General features: G+C 38.5%; 1 protein-coding gene across 3 annotated transcripts in view; it reads right to left on the reverse strand.

Moving 5' to 3' along the window:
• The window catches only part of LOC308056270 (uncharacterized protein), a 70,661-nt gene that overhangs the window by 19,391 nt on the left and 33,594 nt on the right, over positions 1 to 17,676 (reverse strand). For all 3 annotated transcript variants that reach the window (XM_080371355.1, XM_080371354.1, XM_080371353.1), the window contains 4 exons: positions 6,961 to 7,118; positions 5,656 to 5,698; positions 2,108 to 2,294; positions 89 to 224 (listed from right to left, as the gene is read on the reverse strand). In XM_080371355.1, the coding sequence (XP_080227481.1) occupies positions 89 to 224; positions 2,108 to 2,294; positions 5,656 to 5,698; positions 6,961 to 7,118 (524 nt within the window). The remainder of the gene's footprint in view (positions 1 to 88; positions 225 to 2,107; positions 2,295 to 5,655; positions 5,699 to 6,960; positions 7,119 to 17,676) is intronic.

Genomic DNA, 17,676 nt, shown 5'->3' on the forward strand with positions numbered 1-17,676 from the left:
AAAAGTTGTCACTAGATCTTCCCAAGCTACAGTGTTCCCACTTTCCTAAAGTCTGGCAAATAAAACTGGAAAAGAAAGTTTGGTTTACCTTTTGTTTTCATTCACATTCTCTGCACATAAGTAGAAAGTTTTAAATTCTTCAGATGGAGGTTTGAGTTCAATTACAGATCTCTTGGAGCCCAAAGACTGTTCACTCACAATATAACCCTGCAGGTAAAGGCCACCTGGACAAAATAAAATAGCATGCATCATGTGTATTGCAGATACCATTTATGAAATCACTGCCAATCACAAGCATACCAACAATTCTTGCAAGTTGGATTTTCAGATGCCTTGTGTTGGATGTTTCAACAGAGTTGTACAGAATTTACCTGTAAAATATTTAAAAATGTGAAAGTTCAGGGTTTTATTTTCTGAAAATTGATTTGAAAATAGTGCAAAATATGCTTCCTGTCCAGCAAATGACCAGCAGTATAGTTTTATTTACCTTTTCATTAAATAAGAAGTGGCAAAATATTTTTTCTAGCTTTTGATGTTCTTTTCCTTCCTTTAAAAACTAAACGGATATAGATTTCAACATGAAAAAAATTCTAGTGTCAGCAGTGGTTTCACTTGCTGCCATCAGTAACTGGAATGTCATGGCAGGCCAGACTGGCCAGCTGTGATAGAAAGACATTAGACAGAATTTGGTCTTCAGGACCAAATTTTCATATCAGCTGGCAGGTTTTTTGATTGCCTCCCCCTTTCCCCACACCTCAGCCACCACCCACCCTGACCTCACTTGGCTGCAACAATACATATGTTCACTTTATACATGGTGATGAACCAAAAAGACTGTGGAGCTGATTAACTGCAGCTTCCTCTTACTGTCTGCAGGGTACGTATTTTTTTGGGTCTCACATTTAGTGACAACAGCATCAAATTCATGCTATAGCATTGAGAATTATATAAGAGGGTGAGAATCTGTAGTGAAATTGGAAAAAACAATAGTTGCAATAACGAGAGAGGAAACACTACTGTATACAAGACTTTGTATGTGGTAGGAAATTTAAACACCAAAGTGACATATTTAGCAGTAGAGGCATAGGCTTGGGTGTCATGAGCATATAATACTTAATTTTTGCCTTTCTGCTAACATATTCCTTAGCTCTGGGCAAGTCTTAGCTTCAGTTTCATGTAGAGAGGAAATCAGTGGTCATTTCATATGTATAGCCTTTAGCAGATGAAAAGTGCTATGTAAATGGTATGGACTATAAAGTGTAACACCTCTTGCATGATCATGAGACAAACAGCATTAACCCTAAGATAACAGTTTTCCCTTTTGATCTGAGAGCTGGCTTGTAAGTGAAAGTACAAACAGCATTTTATTTCTGATTCTTCTGACTGCCAGCTTGCTTAGCACAGGGAGAGTGCATTCACATGTCCTGACCCATCCCCTCTCCTTGGGGCACCTCTGTTATTTTAAAAATACTGACTTTCACAGAGCTATGTTTGCAGGCTCTCCTCAGTGCCTGAAACTTGGATCCTCTACTTGCAATTGGTCCTGGTAGCCTCACGTTGCTGCTTTCACAGAGTGGCCAGACACTCTCTTCTGGCATGGGGAGAGCTGCTAGATGACCATGGCTACACCCCGGAGCATCAGCCTCTGCTGGAGTGGGGAAGTTCTGCCTGTTGATGGATGATGTGAAAACCTGTTAGTGGCAGAGAAACCAGTCTGAGTTTATGATGTCCCTCCCTGCAAGGATGCTTGCCATCATGCAGGAGCTTTCAGCACACTGCCATCAGTGGGACTGTCTCAAGCCACTGTGAATTGCTTTGGAGGGGTGGACCTTGTAGCTGATTCTTGCTTCTGAGATAATGTGCACAGATCCTGACTAGCGCCATTCCAGAAAGAAAAAAATCATACCGTGCGAGGAACGGGAAAGAAGACGGAGGGGAATGAGATAGCTGTTTTATGAAAAGAGGCTGAGTCTGGTCTTCCTTCACTTGCTTTGACAGATAGAGTGAGTTTGCTGATAAGAAACTCTTATTAATGGTAAAAGTTCTATTTGGAAACTGCAGTGAAACATTTCTGCTTTAACAATCAAAATCCAGCAGCTGTCCCTACCTTGGGCAGGTGTAGACCGGAGAGTGGCATAAAAGTACAAACAGCCATCCTTCAGAATGCAGTAGTGCTGAATCCAGATGTCTTTGCTTCTGTCCAGCTGGTGGAGAAGCCCCAGACATTCTGGGTTTTTGATAGCCAAGGGTGGAAGTGTAGTGTTATGCAGTGTTACATCTACCCACACATGGTTCTGTAAAGCAAGCATATAATGAAAAGTTCTGTTAAGAAATTAAGGAGGACTTGCTGGTATGAAAAGACACAAGCTGTAGTCCCCTACTAGGAAATTAGCTTTTGTCGCGAAAATAATTTGAAAAGTTGTGCTGATTTTGTCTGGGATAGAGTTAACTTTCTTCACAGTAACCAGTATAGGGCTATGTTTTGGATTTGTGCTGGGAACAGTGTTGATGATACAGAGATGTTTTTGTTATTGCTGAGCAGTGTTTTACACAGTCAAGGCCTTTTCTGCCCCTCACACCACCCCAGCGGTAAGTGGTCTGGGGCTGCACAAGAAGCTGGGAGGAGACACGGCCAGGACAGCTGACCCCAACTGACCAAAGGGATATTCCACACCATATGACGTCATGATCAGCGTATAAAGCTGGGGGAAGAAGAAGGAAGAGGGGCACATTTGGAGTTACAGTGTTTGTCTTCCCAAGTATCCGTTTTCTGTATCAGACGTCTGAACACCTGCCTGCCCATGGGAAGCGGTGAATGAATTCCTTGTTTTGCTTTGCTTGCGTGTGTGGCTTTTGCTTTACCTACGAAACTGTCTTTATCTCAGCCCACAAGTTTTCTCACTTTTACTCTTCTGAGTCTCTCCCCCATCCCACTGTGGGGGAGTGAGCGAGCAGCTGTGTGGGGCTTAGTTGCTGGCCAGGGTTAAACCATGATAAAAGTCAATGCTGAACTTGAAATTAGAAAAACATATTTGATGGCAAATGACCAACTTCTACTTTCTTCTTACAATAATAACTTGTCTTTTCTGCATCTATTTTGGGTTTCAGTACAAGTTTTTCTGATAGAAACAGGATTACTTCAAAGCTGTATGAAGAAGCTTTCTTTAAAAAATTGTCTTGCTGAATGCCTGACTTCAGCAGCCTTTACTGTGTGTATTCTGCAAGACAGGGTTCACTGTCTGCTCTCCAGGTTCCAGAGAAAATGTGGTGGTGTCTGAAGTCAGAACACAGTACTCAAACTTGGAAGGAAGCACCATGACACAGAATTTTTACAGATGCTTTCCTATTCCTTTCTGGAAAGCAGAGTCTTTTTCATTACTAAAATTATCCTATTGGAACTTACAAGTGAAGAAAAAGCTCAATCCATGAAACACTTTCATTGTATAGAGTATTTGTATGATAAGAGAATCCAAGCAGAAATCCAGGAAAAAATACACTGTTGTTTAATAAGAACAAGTTGTCTAATGTAACATTTCTTCTTCTCTTCTGTATCTGAGAGTTGTGAGGTACTCAGCTCCTCCTAGTGTTTGTTACTTGTCTACAATATATATTTCAAACCCTGCATCAACCAGTGTCATTGTCATTGTCATTCCACAGGGGATTTCTTTTGCATTTATTTATGATATTTCTTTAGTATCCTTGACAAGGCTATGACAGAAAAAAGACCTGGCACATTATACCTAGCTGTATTCTTTGTTATGAATGGGAAATCTGCTGAGACTTACTGCAGGGAAGTGCAGAGGAGGATATTTCAGTAATACTAGATGTACTCATAAAATGGTTATCCTTGTAGATTCATTAAGACAACACTGTGTCAGTATGTTGGTCTGTTAAATCACTGTGTTGTGAGCCATATTGTAACACACTGCCTATTGCAAAACAGTATAGCAAACAAAAAAGAAAAAAGGAAAATATGAGCCTTTTCTGTTCAACTGAACTGATAGTTCAGTTAAAAGAAAGGAACAGGTATAGTGTTCATTAAAAGCAGAAGTTAGGCAATGAAAGCAACATTTTAAATCAAACATTTCCTCTGAAAAGGATACTGTTTGCTCAAAAACAAAACTAAAAAAGATAAAGCAGTCAAAACCAAGATGCAGTAGCACAGAAAGGAGCCAACTTGTTAACGGGTGAATGCATGACATATAACATTGGAACTTTTTATCCAACAAGTTATTTTTGTGTGTTACAGTAAAGAATTACTTTTTTGATGTGTTTCTTTTTGCATATATGTGCCTTTATCCTCCTATTTGGCTTAGGCTATTTTTTGTTTCTTTTTGCTTGGGTACACACTTTAAATTATTTGATTTATTTTTGTGGTTTTCAAGTATGTGGATTCCTTTGTATTACTTTAAGAAACACTGCCAGGTAGAATATACTTGGAAACAAATTTGGTTTTGCACTTGCAATCTCATCTGAAAGCTGAAGCCAAAAGAAATATATGTTTTGATCAATTTTAATTTGGTGGAAGAGTTTGGTAAAAATTAAAGCAACAATAAATACCTCCTTTCACTGTTGGAAACCCATCTGTACACTTGTGTGCCCTGAGTTGAGAGAAGGAGGAAGAAATGTGTTTTTCTTTTTTTCCAATGCATTAATACAGGTTATAATTTGTACCTTGCAATTTTCTCATTTTTTTAATTGATGATTTTATTTCATCTGCAAAAAAAAAGGCAAACTTTGATACTTACTCTGCATTTGAGCTGCACATTCTTTCTGCTAAAAACCAAGCTGGTTCAGTACCTAAAACTTTTTAATAAGTATTTCACAGATCAACAGCACATTTTTACAAAGGTGGTCTTCCTGTAGGAGGAAAGAATAAGAATTGTGGGGCCAGGGAAGGGCAGGCTAAAGTGGCTTTGCCTCCTATGTTTTCAGCCCTGGAAGTACTGAAATTAGCTTTGCAGTTCCCAGTTCAGGGCTCAGCCAGGGACTGTTCATACAAAACTGGGCTGAGCAAGGCCTGTCTGTAGCAGCTCGAGATCAGTTTGTGGCTATGTTTCTTACAGCCATAGGTGCTAGCAGAGAGCACAGCTGTATGAAAAGATAGATAAGCCACAGTTCATCTGCTAACTTATCTCTTTCTTCATCTCTGAAAATACAGGAAAGAAGAATGCAGCAGCACCCCTCCGCCTTTTAATACTCTGTCAGAAAAAGCAGGTAGCTTGCAACCAAGCCAGACTTGCTGGGAATCCTCAAGAAGACATTGTCCTCCTCTCCCTTTACTCCAAACAGTATTACCTGTTGGTAATTACTATTTGGTAGGCAAAATGTGGTTTGGGGAGTTGTCTCTCCCTTCCTCCCTTCCAACACCCTCATTTTAGGTTATGGTTCTGAACCAGCTTAAAGCTGCTGACATTCGGAGAGGAAGCACTCTGATGTATTCCAACATATGGCCGCAAAGCTTATTTGCTGAGTCACCATAATGTTTGTATATGGCTTTTAGACTGGAGCTGATTCATGTCCCAGTAGCCCAGAACAAAACTATGAAGCTTCCATGTTGCTGTCTGCACCTGACCATGTACAAATACATCTACTGTCTCTCAGGCTTCTGCACAATCTGGTATGCACGTGCTTCTAACATAAATAAAGGATTACCTGATGGACAGGATGCACTGCTTTATCCATAGCCTCCAGCCACCTGTAATATGACAGAAAAATGAGGATAGCTTAGTTTCGTAGACCAGAATAAACGTGCTTCACTGCCTCTTTTAACTCATGCTGACATAGACAGCATTTAAAATGATGTGCAATTTTAAGGACATATTCAAGGCTTCAAGGTAGAAAAGTGGTGGATTAATTCTAAATAAACATGCTACCTCTCAGAGGAATAAGTCTCAAAGCTTGCTGTGTAACACATTGTAATAATTTCAGGCAATACTACAGACAAGGGATTCTACATATTTTGAATTTTGTTCAACATGTCAGGCTAAATGATCACTCTTCATGTGTCTTTCTTATAACGCAGATAAGGAATTTTTGGGAAACATAAAGAATCCTGAAATTGGAAACTACAGAATAAAGCAAGCTGTTTGTTAGCAATGTTATTCTTTTTGCACTGTGAATGGTATAGAATATGGAAGTGGAAAATACTCTGATACTACAATGGTGGGTGTTATATTAAGTAGAAAGATGTTATAAAAAGTTTGGTGGTTGAATACCAGTTATCATCCTACTTCATAGCCTTATGTTTTTAATAATTCACAATAAAACAAAGAGGAAAATAAGATTAGCTTTCAGTACATTCTGAAATTAAAGCCTTACAAGTTTGTTACTTGTGTTTTGGGTAGTTTTAGTCTCTTTGTTTTGTCATCTATAGTCTTTGGGAAATGCAAAAAGTATATTTTTTAAGTCTAACTATTATTCAAACCCAAACTCACTGCCTCTTACCAGAACCAATATGCTTTTGTGGTGCACTTGCATTTTAAGGTACTAAAATGATAATATGACAGAATGACAGAAAAGGAAATGGAAGATAAGATTGTATTTATTGCTAGCACTGTCCTGGTTGGGTAGAAGAGAAATAATTCATGTGAAATGACTGACAAGCAACTTTACATCCACAGGAAGATTTACACTTCCATTTGATATAACAGTGGGGGAGAAGGCATGAGAATATAGGTGAAGATTTTTTTCTGGAGGTATATCAGAATTTCAGGGGGATCTTGAACAAAGAACAAACATTAAAGACTTTATGAAAAAAGAGTCTCATCAAAAAAAACTGTAAAGCTGAAAAACAGGTTTTGAAACTTTTGCAAATGAAAACTAGAATCAGCATCTTCCTATAAGTAGCTGACAGATTTTTTATTTTTTTCCTGCTGATCAAAGCAAGTATGTAAACACCCTCCAAAAATTCCAACTCCCTCTAACCAAACTGACACTGTAAAATGAAAGATCACTTACCTCTTCATTTCTTGGTTGGAAGTTGCACAGAAGTAGAAAATCCTGTTTCCACTTTGAGGTATGCATTTAAACGCAAATGGTTTACCCAGGCTGGTGTCAACACCAATTTCCGCTCCTTCCAGCTTTGTCACTTCCAGGGGTCTGCACTTCCCTTCATCCTGCAATTAGAAAGAAAGGGTGCCAAAGTTCAGAACTAATATGAAACCGATTCCTGTGAGATGGGGATAATCTCAGGGAGTATTCAAAAGTGTAGAAATTAGTGACATGCTCTTATGCTTTTGAACCATCATATGGTTTTAATGATCAGCAGCCCCAGAGAATACAGTGCAGTCACAAAAGACAAACTAGTCAAACACCCTCTAAATTAGAATCTCTGTTTATCTCTCTTAATTGTTTTTTGCTCATCAGAAGTCATACATGCATGCAGAAACCTCACTAGGTATTTGTAAATATTCCAACTTTTTAGGCTGCAGCTGAGTGAGAGTGGGAAGCATGCATCTCTTCACTAAGCAATGCTGCTTGCAGTCTGGGTTTATGCTGAAAACCTCAACTTACATGTGCAGATAGAGGGAACAAAGGTTTAAGTTCAGAAAATAGTGAGCATAGTCTGAAGGGCTGTATTTCAGTTCCTTTGCAAAGTTGCCCTAAATATCGTTATGTTCATAACCCTTCCCATTCACTTCAGACAGCTTTCAATGGTAAGCATTTCAAAACCCTTTTGTCTGTTCCTGATTGAGTTAAAGCTCTTTGAGACTGAAGGGCATTGTCAGCGTCTTTCTCTGTGGTTAGTTGCAAGAAGCCATTAAGCTTCTTAATGTAAGTAGGTAGGCGAAGCAGTTCCTCCCCCTACTTTCCCAGCTCAGCTCCCCCCAGGTACATGTCTCAACTTAAAAAAAAAAGTGCACACATCTGGATAGTGAACTCCAGCTGTGTTTTAAACAATATTCTTAGACCCTTGGATTTGAAGAGCTGTGACTGGAGCTCTAACAATTGCATCAGATTTGGCAGCAATAAAATGGAAAACATGAGTTAATGCTGGGACATATGAGGAGCTTTACTGTCATTTGCAAAAGTCACAGATGGTAGAATCTCACAGAATAAAATCAGTTGGTTATTGGGAGTTAATTAAATGTTGTCAGTAGGAGCTGAATTGCAAATGCCCCATGTAATTTTTTTACTAGCCTGAAAATAAATATACATATTCTTCCACAAACAAAATATGCACCCATGGGTATTAGATAGTTAAATACTTGCCTATATGCTCATTGGCACATGTAATTATCCCTTTGTTATACATGAATTTTCTGTAGGAACAAGATAACCCATAATATTGAAAAACAGTGTAAATAAACATTCATGAATGTATTTCCTACATTCTGCTTTTTTCTTCTTCTTTTTTTGTTTGTTTGTTTGTTTGTTTTTATTTGCAACCCTGAAGTCAGTACAGAAGATGAAGGCAATCCTGAAAGTCATCAGTGCTATGTGACCTACTTTGCTTATAACGCCTTCAGACACAAAACTACATTGCAAAGACAGCATAGCCAAAGTATATGTTTAGGACCCAAATTCCATTCCTAGTGTAAAGAATAATGAGCTCTAGGTTGATGAAGTGTTATTCAACAGGATTCTGTCCATGGTCTGGGTTCTGCTGACTGTCTTGGCCTGAAGGTGACAGTCACTGCAGACACTGAAATGGCTGTGTGACCACGATTATTGCACATAGCTATAAACTCCTTTTCTAAACACTTTCTGTGCTGTCTAGAATGAATGCAGATAGAGCTCTGTGGCATCAAGAATGATTTATGTCATCTCCATTTCAAATGAATACATCTAGGTAAGGAATAAGATGGATTTGAGACATTCAAAGAGAGACCAAATGTCCTTCATCAACTAATAGGCAGCCATGTTCCCCTAATTCTGATAAGCCAGATGTAAGGGGCATTTCTTTTTACTCATGTGGCTTTCATGAGTAGTAATTTGAGAGCATTGCTTTGATGCATATCCCTTTGCTACAAAAAGTGCCAAAGGTATATTACTGAAAAAATAATTATAAAAATATTTCTTATGTCTCTGACTGGAGAGTAACCCACTGGCAATACTGCCACTCTGGAACCTAATATAACTCTGTGATGTTGCTTGAGTTGATGATATGCATATGTATGTAAATGAACTAACTTAGATTTTAGCTACTACTGTTCCATTCTGCACTTAAGTAAAAGAGATTTTTTGTTCTCTCAGGGTTGCTATCAGCTATTTCATGGATTCTTGGCAGTCTGTAGTATCTAATATGGACAAAGTTCTCCAGATAGATTGCAGAAAGTGAATGCTTTTTGGTAAATGTTATTCTAAAAATATTAGAAACATCTGAAGTAACCCTTTCCCTTGCTGCTAGTTTTCTTAAGATGGCCTGTGTTTTAAGGGAAATGTTTCTGGGGAAGAAAAAGAAAAGAAAAGAAAAGAAAAGAAAAGAAAAGAAAAGAAAAGAAAAGAAAAGAAAAGAAAAGAAAAGAAAAGAAAAGAAAAGAAAAGAAAAGAAAAGAAAAGAAAAAAGAAAAGAAAAGAAAAGAAAAGAAAAGAGAAAAGAAAAGAAAAGAAAAGAAAAGAAAAAAGAAAAGAAAAGAAAAGAAAAAAGAAAAGGTTAAGCAATGTATAACTATGAGAGACTGAAATAAGGGAGAAATAAGAATAGAAAAGTAGGCATCTCCTTCATTTATTGTTTGAAATGGTCATTGAAGTACTGTATGTAGCCTGGGGGTGTGTCACAAATCAGCCTTATTTAATTTGGTGTAAATACTTCCAGAAAATAAATGACATTCATAGCATTTCCTGAATGAGTCACTCTGTTCAAAAAATTTTGTTTGAGCAGAGTTGTATTTACTATTCTAGTTAAGCCTCTTTGTCTTTTAGAAGGGAGAAGCTGAAAAGATATATGAACTTTTCATGCTATTTGCAGTGAAAGAAATCAAAACCATCAAGAAAACTATGAAAAGAGATTAAAATTAAGCTACACAAGAGACTGCAAGTGCTAGGAAAATGGAATAAAAGTAACTTTATAGAAAACAAAGATCAAATCCTTGAAGAGATAATAGAAAAAACTAAAACACAAAGTGAAAACTGAGCATTGCTAGAAAGCAAAAGTAAAAGACTGGTTAGCTCAGGAGACTGGCAGTGGGAAGCATAAGACACACCTCAGGTCACTGGTTCAGATTGGTTTCAGGTCAGTAGTGACATGATGAAATTTCTGATTGTCTTTCATAAATGTCTTCCTGGATGTGTCCCTGTGTTCTTAAACTAGACATCTTTTAAATGAAACAAGAAAATGAACTCCTTTTTCTTTTTGCGTCTTATTTCTCATTTGCCTAACTTTATCACAGCTGATGTGGCCACAAATGTGGCCACAACCCTCCCTGGCACTCAGGCTTCCAGCATTTTCACTACCTGTTATTTTCTGGTTTTCTCTGACCAGCTTCTCCCTGAGGTTTGGTGCTGCTTGCTTAGTAGTACCTCTAAAATCTTCCCCTCCCTGTCTCCTTCCCCCATCCCCACCCCCCAATCACTGTGCTTGGTGGTAGGCTCATTGTTCAGATATTTACAAAATTATAGCTATAACCCATTTGCATTTCTTCTTTGGGCTAGGGACATTGGTGCAGAGGAGAGACTAAGGCTTTTAAATCTTTTTTCCCCTACATCTTTTTCCTTTCCCCTTGAGTAAAGGACTTGTATATATCAGCAGAGAGCTTTAGACTCCAAAACTGTTTGTATGGCATTTTTCACCAGTAGAACTAAATTAATTTAGTTTTTAATTTTGTTTTTGCTTTAAGCAATTTAAATCTAAAGTAGAGAGAGTAGAAACATACTGAAGAGCAAGACAATAGGGGAAAAAAGTTGTAAAAGCTCTTCTGATTTGAAGAAACTAATTATCCTACACCGAACTGTATTGGCTATCAGACAAAAAAGTACAATCAGGTGGTCTTGGATATGATTAATCTTCACCTTCCAGTTGGGTCTTTTGTTGAGGTTGAAGAATTTGCTGCAATTAATTGCACAAAAGGTAATGCATAGTTTGCAGGGCTAAGCCCCACAGGAAGAACAACTGATTGTCTTAAAACTTTGAACAACTTAAATCAGGTCAAATAATACATGTGATTATGACTCTTTGCCTGGGTCAGGGTATGCAATCTGTTAGTAGGCCAAAATTAATTTGTGTATCCTATCAGCCAGTGTTATTTCTCATTTATTAATAGAAATAATACAATGGAAGTACTGGAAACCTTGGATTCAGCAGATCCTTTAATGTAAATTGAAAATTATATCCTGCAGCCACGGGAGTCATAGAAAATGTAGAGAAGAAATCAGGTGGTATACCAGCTCTAAATAACGTGGCAGCTCCAGACTATGATGATAAAGCTCCAAGCAAGAATGAAGAACAAATAGAAGCTGTATCTTTATGAGCAATGGCTCAGACCTAAATCTATTTATAGCTAAGCCTTTTATATAAAGTGCTTAGGCTTAGCGATGAACACACAGAGGCTTGCTCAAAAGAACAAAGGACTGAATGTTTGTCATAGATTGAAATGATGTGAAGGGTCCACACATGGGAGGCAGGGGATTTCTTTCTTTATAATAATTGGACTCTGTATATACCATAGAAAAAGAATAATTTAAAGTATTATTTTCCTCTCTATACTGTCCCACTGGGAACAGTCTTAAGGGTGCACACAAGCAAACAGAAGCATGCACTGTAGTGTCTGAGTCACACAATAAATATACTTTCTGTAAAATGCCCTGTTCCCATGTAAAGAGAAGACAACTGCAGAAAGAAAAGGGAACATTAAAGTCTGCATTCAAATTTCTTCTCTGCATTTAGGAAGGGCTTTCACTTGTTCCCTGAGGTATGGGCGCAAAGTGATGTGTCTTGTTATGAATAAAGGGTAAATGGAAGACTGGTATCCAGCTGGTTATATGAGGTGTGTAAATGTTACTGTTGAATCTTATTTGGAATAAAAAGAAATAGTAAATCGTGGTACAGTTTCCAGGTGTTCTGGATAAGTCAGGAGGTGAGCATGGAATGATTTACACACACAAATATACCCTAATAGAGACAAATAAAGAATAGCAATTTTCTTTACAGAGACACTGCTAATTAAAGAATATACAATGAGGAAAGCATTCTGCTATTGAGAAAAAGTGAAGGTTATTGACCTCTTTGAATGTAAATAGCACTGTATAATTATCTGAGCAATACTTAATTACCAGTGTGCTGGCTGCATTGAACTGCAATAAACAGAGAAGGCAAGATTTGGTTGAGCTATTGAAATGGACTAGTTTCATATTGGAAACAGGAATATTACCTAACATCTGATAATTTAGGTGATATCATAATTGCCTACCAGGCTGGGGTCTAACTGCTTTTGGATGTTAAGAAATGCACATCTTTGTTCCCACTGCCCTTACCTCAGCCTTGAGCAGCTTTGCCTTAGTCACTCACACTGTGCCTGAGGGCTTCCTAGAGGCATTAAACTTTTGAGCTTAAGAAATGCAAACCATAATTACTTTTTAACCTGACATTGTTATATATAATCACAATGAAGACTGACAAAAAGCACATCCATCCCCTTTAACGCTGTCACCACCATGTTCAGTGAGAGTACTTCCTGAGAGTAGGTGTTCCAGTTTTCTCACAGCATGTTTCAGAGCATTATAGCTATGAACTGTCATGAAGGCCATTTCTCTGAGGCCTGGGTGGCACATGAAGGTTAATTCGCTCCTTATTTACAGTTCCACCTCTTTCTACATCTGAATCTCTAAATCTCTGAATGCTCTTTTCTACTGTCAGGACAGTGATATCCAACCTAACTACTGTTTCCAACTTAAGTGCTCCTAATTCCTGTTAGTTTCTTCCTTTGACTTTCCTACTTTGAGTCCATACAGAATGCTGGCAGCAGACTCATACTCTTTAGGCATTTATTCCTAATTGCTGTTGTTCCATGTCACTCCTAGTTGAGGGAATTAGAGAAAGAAATGGAATAAATGGCAAATATAACAAAAGGACTTGACAGACAGAGCTGATTTGACTAGAATACATCGGTCTCTGATTTCTGGAAAGGAAGATAGATTGATGACTTTTTGGACAGATTTCTGTTTGTAGCCAGTAGTCCTTATAGCTTATCCTAGACCACAACCTGAATGATATTTACTTCATATTTTCCTTTGCAGGGACTAGATTGGTTATTTGTCTCACTGACCTCTTTCCCAGGGTCTATTTATGGCAAAGAGACAGGAAATCGTTCCTAGGAACATGGCAAGACACAAACCAGAGAGGAGCTAGGGCATGTTGCAAACATGATCTTTTGTTAATTCTTATAATTTTATCAACTCTACCTTTGTTTTTTCTTCTTTGACCCACAAAATCACTAGTTATACATGCTTTTTAAACAACTTTTACATAGCAAGAAAGCAATGATGAACTGAAACTAGGAAATTCTGGCTTTGGCTGGCATTTTTAGTGGATTTGTACATCCCAGCATTTAATTAGCTGCATTCTTTACATGATGAATATTTGTAATGAGGAATTTTGGGAAACATGTTTGGAAACACTAATGCTTTCTTTATCCTTGTGCTTTCCTATTGATCCTAAACCACTGTTTGCTCTCTAGGAGCTATGTCCTCATGATAGAAGAATGCATGCTCCGCAGACTTCAAACCCCTTATTGGCCCATTTGTTCCTGGGTCCCAGGAATTATATTCCTTCTTTTTAATGGGTTTGAGAGACATAGTATTTTTTTTATCCTGAAGGCTGCAGCATGTTGTAAAGAAGTTAGCTGTCAGGTTCTGAAAGATCTGAGTGAACTTATGGCTAGATTGCTTTTGTTATTTTACTGGTCTCATGTTAAGCTGATAAAAGTTTCTCTGTCCGACTCTGAAGTCTTCACCATAGACATTTTGTGGTGACTTTGCAGTCACTTTACTGTGCTGAGCAGCAAAGGCTAGTTCTACAGGAGCAGACATTGCTATCTGTAAAGAAAGGATCAGTGCTTGACTAAGCTGATGTGCTTTCAATACATCACTGTCTATCTCCACACAGTGTCCAGATAGCTTTCCTTTAGCAGAAAAACTGAGCACATTGGCAAAGAAGGAAATAGCATGTTTGAGAAGGTCCAGTGATCTGGACAATGGGGGATCAAAACTGTGGAGTGTATAGTGGAACTCCACTGTTGCTAAGTGTAAGCAAAAATATTACAAATAGTTATACCTCCACTGATCTCAGTAATTTACGCAAATCAGTGTACTAACCCAATGGGGGAAAACTACTTTGGGGAGGAATTAGAGAAATAACAGAAGCACAGTATTACAGAAAGCTTTTCAGGGTAAAATACAGCTGTTGCTTTCAGGACGGTTGGCACGCAGGGAATCTAGACCACCACAGCTCCCCAGGCATCACACTGCCAGCTCAGCACCCTGATGGGAGTGACGGAGGCTGGAGCGGAGTGGAGACCCCGCGATCAGGCTCTGCTGTGCTCCCTGCAGGAGTGGGAATTCGATGGCAGCACGCAGCTGATAAGCCGTGTAACAGTTGTCACATGAAGGATCTATGAGATGTCCACAGCTGACCCAACCACTGTGGTGAAATGACTTTCCTCAGATGAAGTAATGTCATTGTAATACTAACGCACAGCTCCCTCCAAAAGTTACCTGCCTCCAAGGTACCACCGCACCTCACTGGGCATGAGATACCAGTCAGTAACAACAAGACATATGGCTGGAGTTGCTCAAGCACCACCTAAATGTGAAGAAAATGGACTGGACTTGGGCTGAAATAAGTCCAAAGAGGGGGGAACTGCTGTTTAAACTCCTGAAATACCACAGCCTGATTCAGTATTTCTATAAAGTGGTTACAAATGAAGGGACTTCTAATCGAAGGAGTCTGCCATGGGAAGGATAGGAAACAAAAAATGGATGGTGAAAAGAACATCATTATCTTAAATTGTGCAGAAAGAAGCCTCCAAATAAGGAAGTTCTGGCTGCAAGAGTAGACAAGTTGATAAGCTGTGGCAGTCCACAGAAAGTCGGTTGAACATAGGACAAAGGTAATAGTGGTGGTGAGAGATCATGACCTCCAACTCAAATAGCCCCACCACAAGAGAGCAAACCCCCACATGGAGAGCATGCGTAGTTAGTGAAGAACTTCAGCAGTGCTGTTTGAGGGTGTGCACTAATTTACAGTAGAAGTGAGAAACTTGCAACCTGTTCTGTGTATGATAAATGAACATGCAATGTGCTATGAAGTATTAAAAGTGGACAACTGAGAGAAGTTAGGGGAGACTCCATCATGACTTCTGGGATCAGTCGACGGGCTGAACCTGTCTTCTCCCCCATCTGGACGCCTATTGGGTAAGAACTTTATTCTATGACTACCTTATGTTAGCTGCTATTGTGTTGTTTTAAGCTTGTTTTGCAGTCAGTGTATTATCACCAGTGATCCTTGAACCTTGCTCTGTCACAAACCTGTATTTTGTAGAATAAAAATCTTCAGCTGAACTTCATTTTGTGCAAGGCTCTGGAGATTTGAGTAGTTGTTGTCAGGGATTTGACTCAGTGACTCTGTCAGGAGGGTCCCTGCCCAGGTTATCACCCTCCGATAGGGTGGGCTGTCAGAATGCAGGGAGCGGGCAGGGTGGTTGGGCACAAGGGTCTCGTCTTTCATGGGAAACTGACAGCCTGATCAAATATAAAGGGTTAGAGGAAACTCCCCCTTTTTAATGTGACATCCAATGTGCCCAATATTTCTGTTACGAGGTGGCAAAATGGCTATGTCCACTGAGGTGAAAAACATGTTGAAGTTACATATATGGATGGTAGAGTCAAGGCCAGTGGTGGCACCTCTTTCAGGGAAAATGAAACGACCTTGTATTAAAGTGACTGAATCTGTTGCAACCAGCAGCAATGAGTTAATATGTAAAAATCTCTTTCTTAGTATAGGTAGGAAAAGGAAAGCTCAGGATGGATAATTTCTGCCTGTAAATACCAATGATAAGGAAATGTAGCTCCTTCTGTTTGTTGATATGGTCTAAAGCATGTGAAACACCCTTCCCTTTCTCCATGACAAAACATTATATGCACCCTTTCAGGCATAAATAAAAGGCCTGGTTGTCTTCTTACATAGGCGGAAATCAGGCGTGACTTTGCCAGAGTCACTGGAATTACATCAGTGTAAATTGTTGTTAACATCAGAATAATGACCTGAAAAATTATGACTCTTGTTAGTTCATTGGATACTGACATGCAAATTGCTCTGAATTGTTTTTGTCTCCCTGAGTTATTCTTGCCTTCAATGAACAGTTTCAAAAAACATACTATATCCACCAAGTGGAAAAAGCTTTCCTCCTGAGTGAGGCAAGACCTGGAACATAATGTTTCTAACTTCATGATGCTGCTGACATGTTACATAAATACTGTGTTAAACTGAGAATATAGTTTGAGATTCCCTTAGAAAAGAAAGTGGTATGAGCACCATCTGTGTGCATTGTTCTTCTTATGCCCTGATAGAATTCACACCAAAAAAAAAAAAGTGCCAACATGTCCAGTTGAGCTCCTTCTTACTTCATTTGTGCATTGGATCTTTAAGTAGTGAAGAAACATATTTGTATGTAAGATCTGTCTTTCTGTTTTACTAAATGACACTGCAGGGTACACTGTGGGCACACAAGGCAGTGAAAAAGGTCCTTGTGCTTTCTGTTGCTAAGATAGTACTGCAATATTTCAGTATATTCTTTGGAGTCCAGAGACAGAGAGAGAGAAGCTAGCAAAAATATAGTATGAAATAATTTAAAAAGTGGTTGAATGGCACTAGTCTTGGATACTGCAAGAAAATAAGCAATATTTATTACTATAAAATGTTTATGCAGTGCTTAAAATTTATTTACTCTTCTTAGGCCAAAACAAATGCATGCTTTCAGTGGCTAAACATCCTACTATCAAAACATAAGGTTGGTATAATTCAATAATATATTGATAATTAATTATTAATTAATGTAATATTATGGGGCACCTTCTAATCCTCAATCCAATTTATCTAACACTCTTTGTCTTCAGAGGTACTGGAAAGATTGGAAAGTGGAGAGTGTTCAAAAGACATAACTAGTTTTTTGTTTACATTTCAGGAATTTGGTGAAAGACTTGACTGGGATAAAATAAAAACGTCTCTCCAAACAAAACTTCCTATCCTTTGTATCCTTTTTAGTGTGTGATTTGTTTGTTTATTTGTTTTTGTTTTTAGACCAGGATAGGCAGTGTTGAAATAATGACCATGGAAAGCCAGACTGCTTTGTTGTATACCCAGTGGTTCTACAACACAGCCCTGATTAGATGGTTAGTGTGTATGTCATGGCACATGCAGGGAAATAAGCCTCCTAGATTTTCTGCTGGAAATGTCAGGTGGCTACAGAATCGTAGAAGAGCAAGCTCTTTCTATGATTTTTCATTACTTTTCACAAAATGTTTTTTTCCCATAGAAGTGTTTGGTTTTGATCAGGAAGGTTAAATGCTAAAAGCTTAATTAATTTCAGTTTGGATATGAAACTGTGCAGTGCCTCATGTGAATACATTTCTTCATCTTAACAGTATTGTCCATGAAAAACTATGCTTAGGATCACCAGGAGGAGGGATCAGAATGCATTGTTGTTAATTAACTACATGGGTTAGTCTTTCTATATAGCT

This window comes from Falco punctatus (genome assembly GCF_963210335.1).
Source record: "Falco punctatus genome assembly, chromosome: Z".
NCBI lineage: Eukaryota > Metazoa > Chordata > Aves > Falconiformes > Falconidae > Falco > Falco punctatus.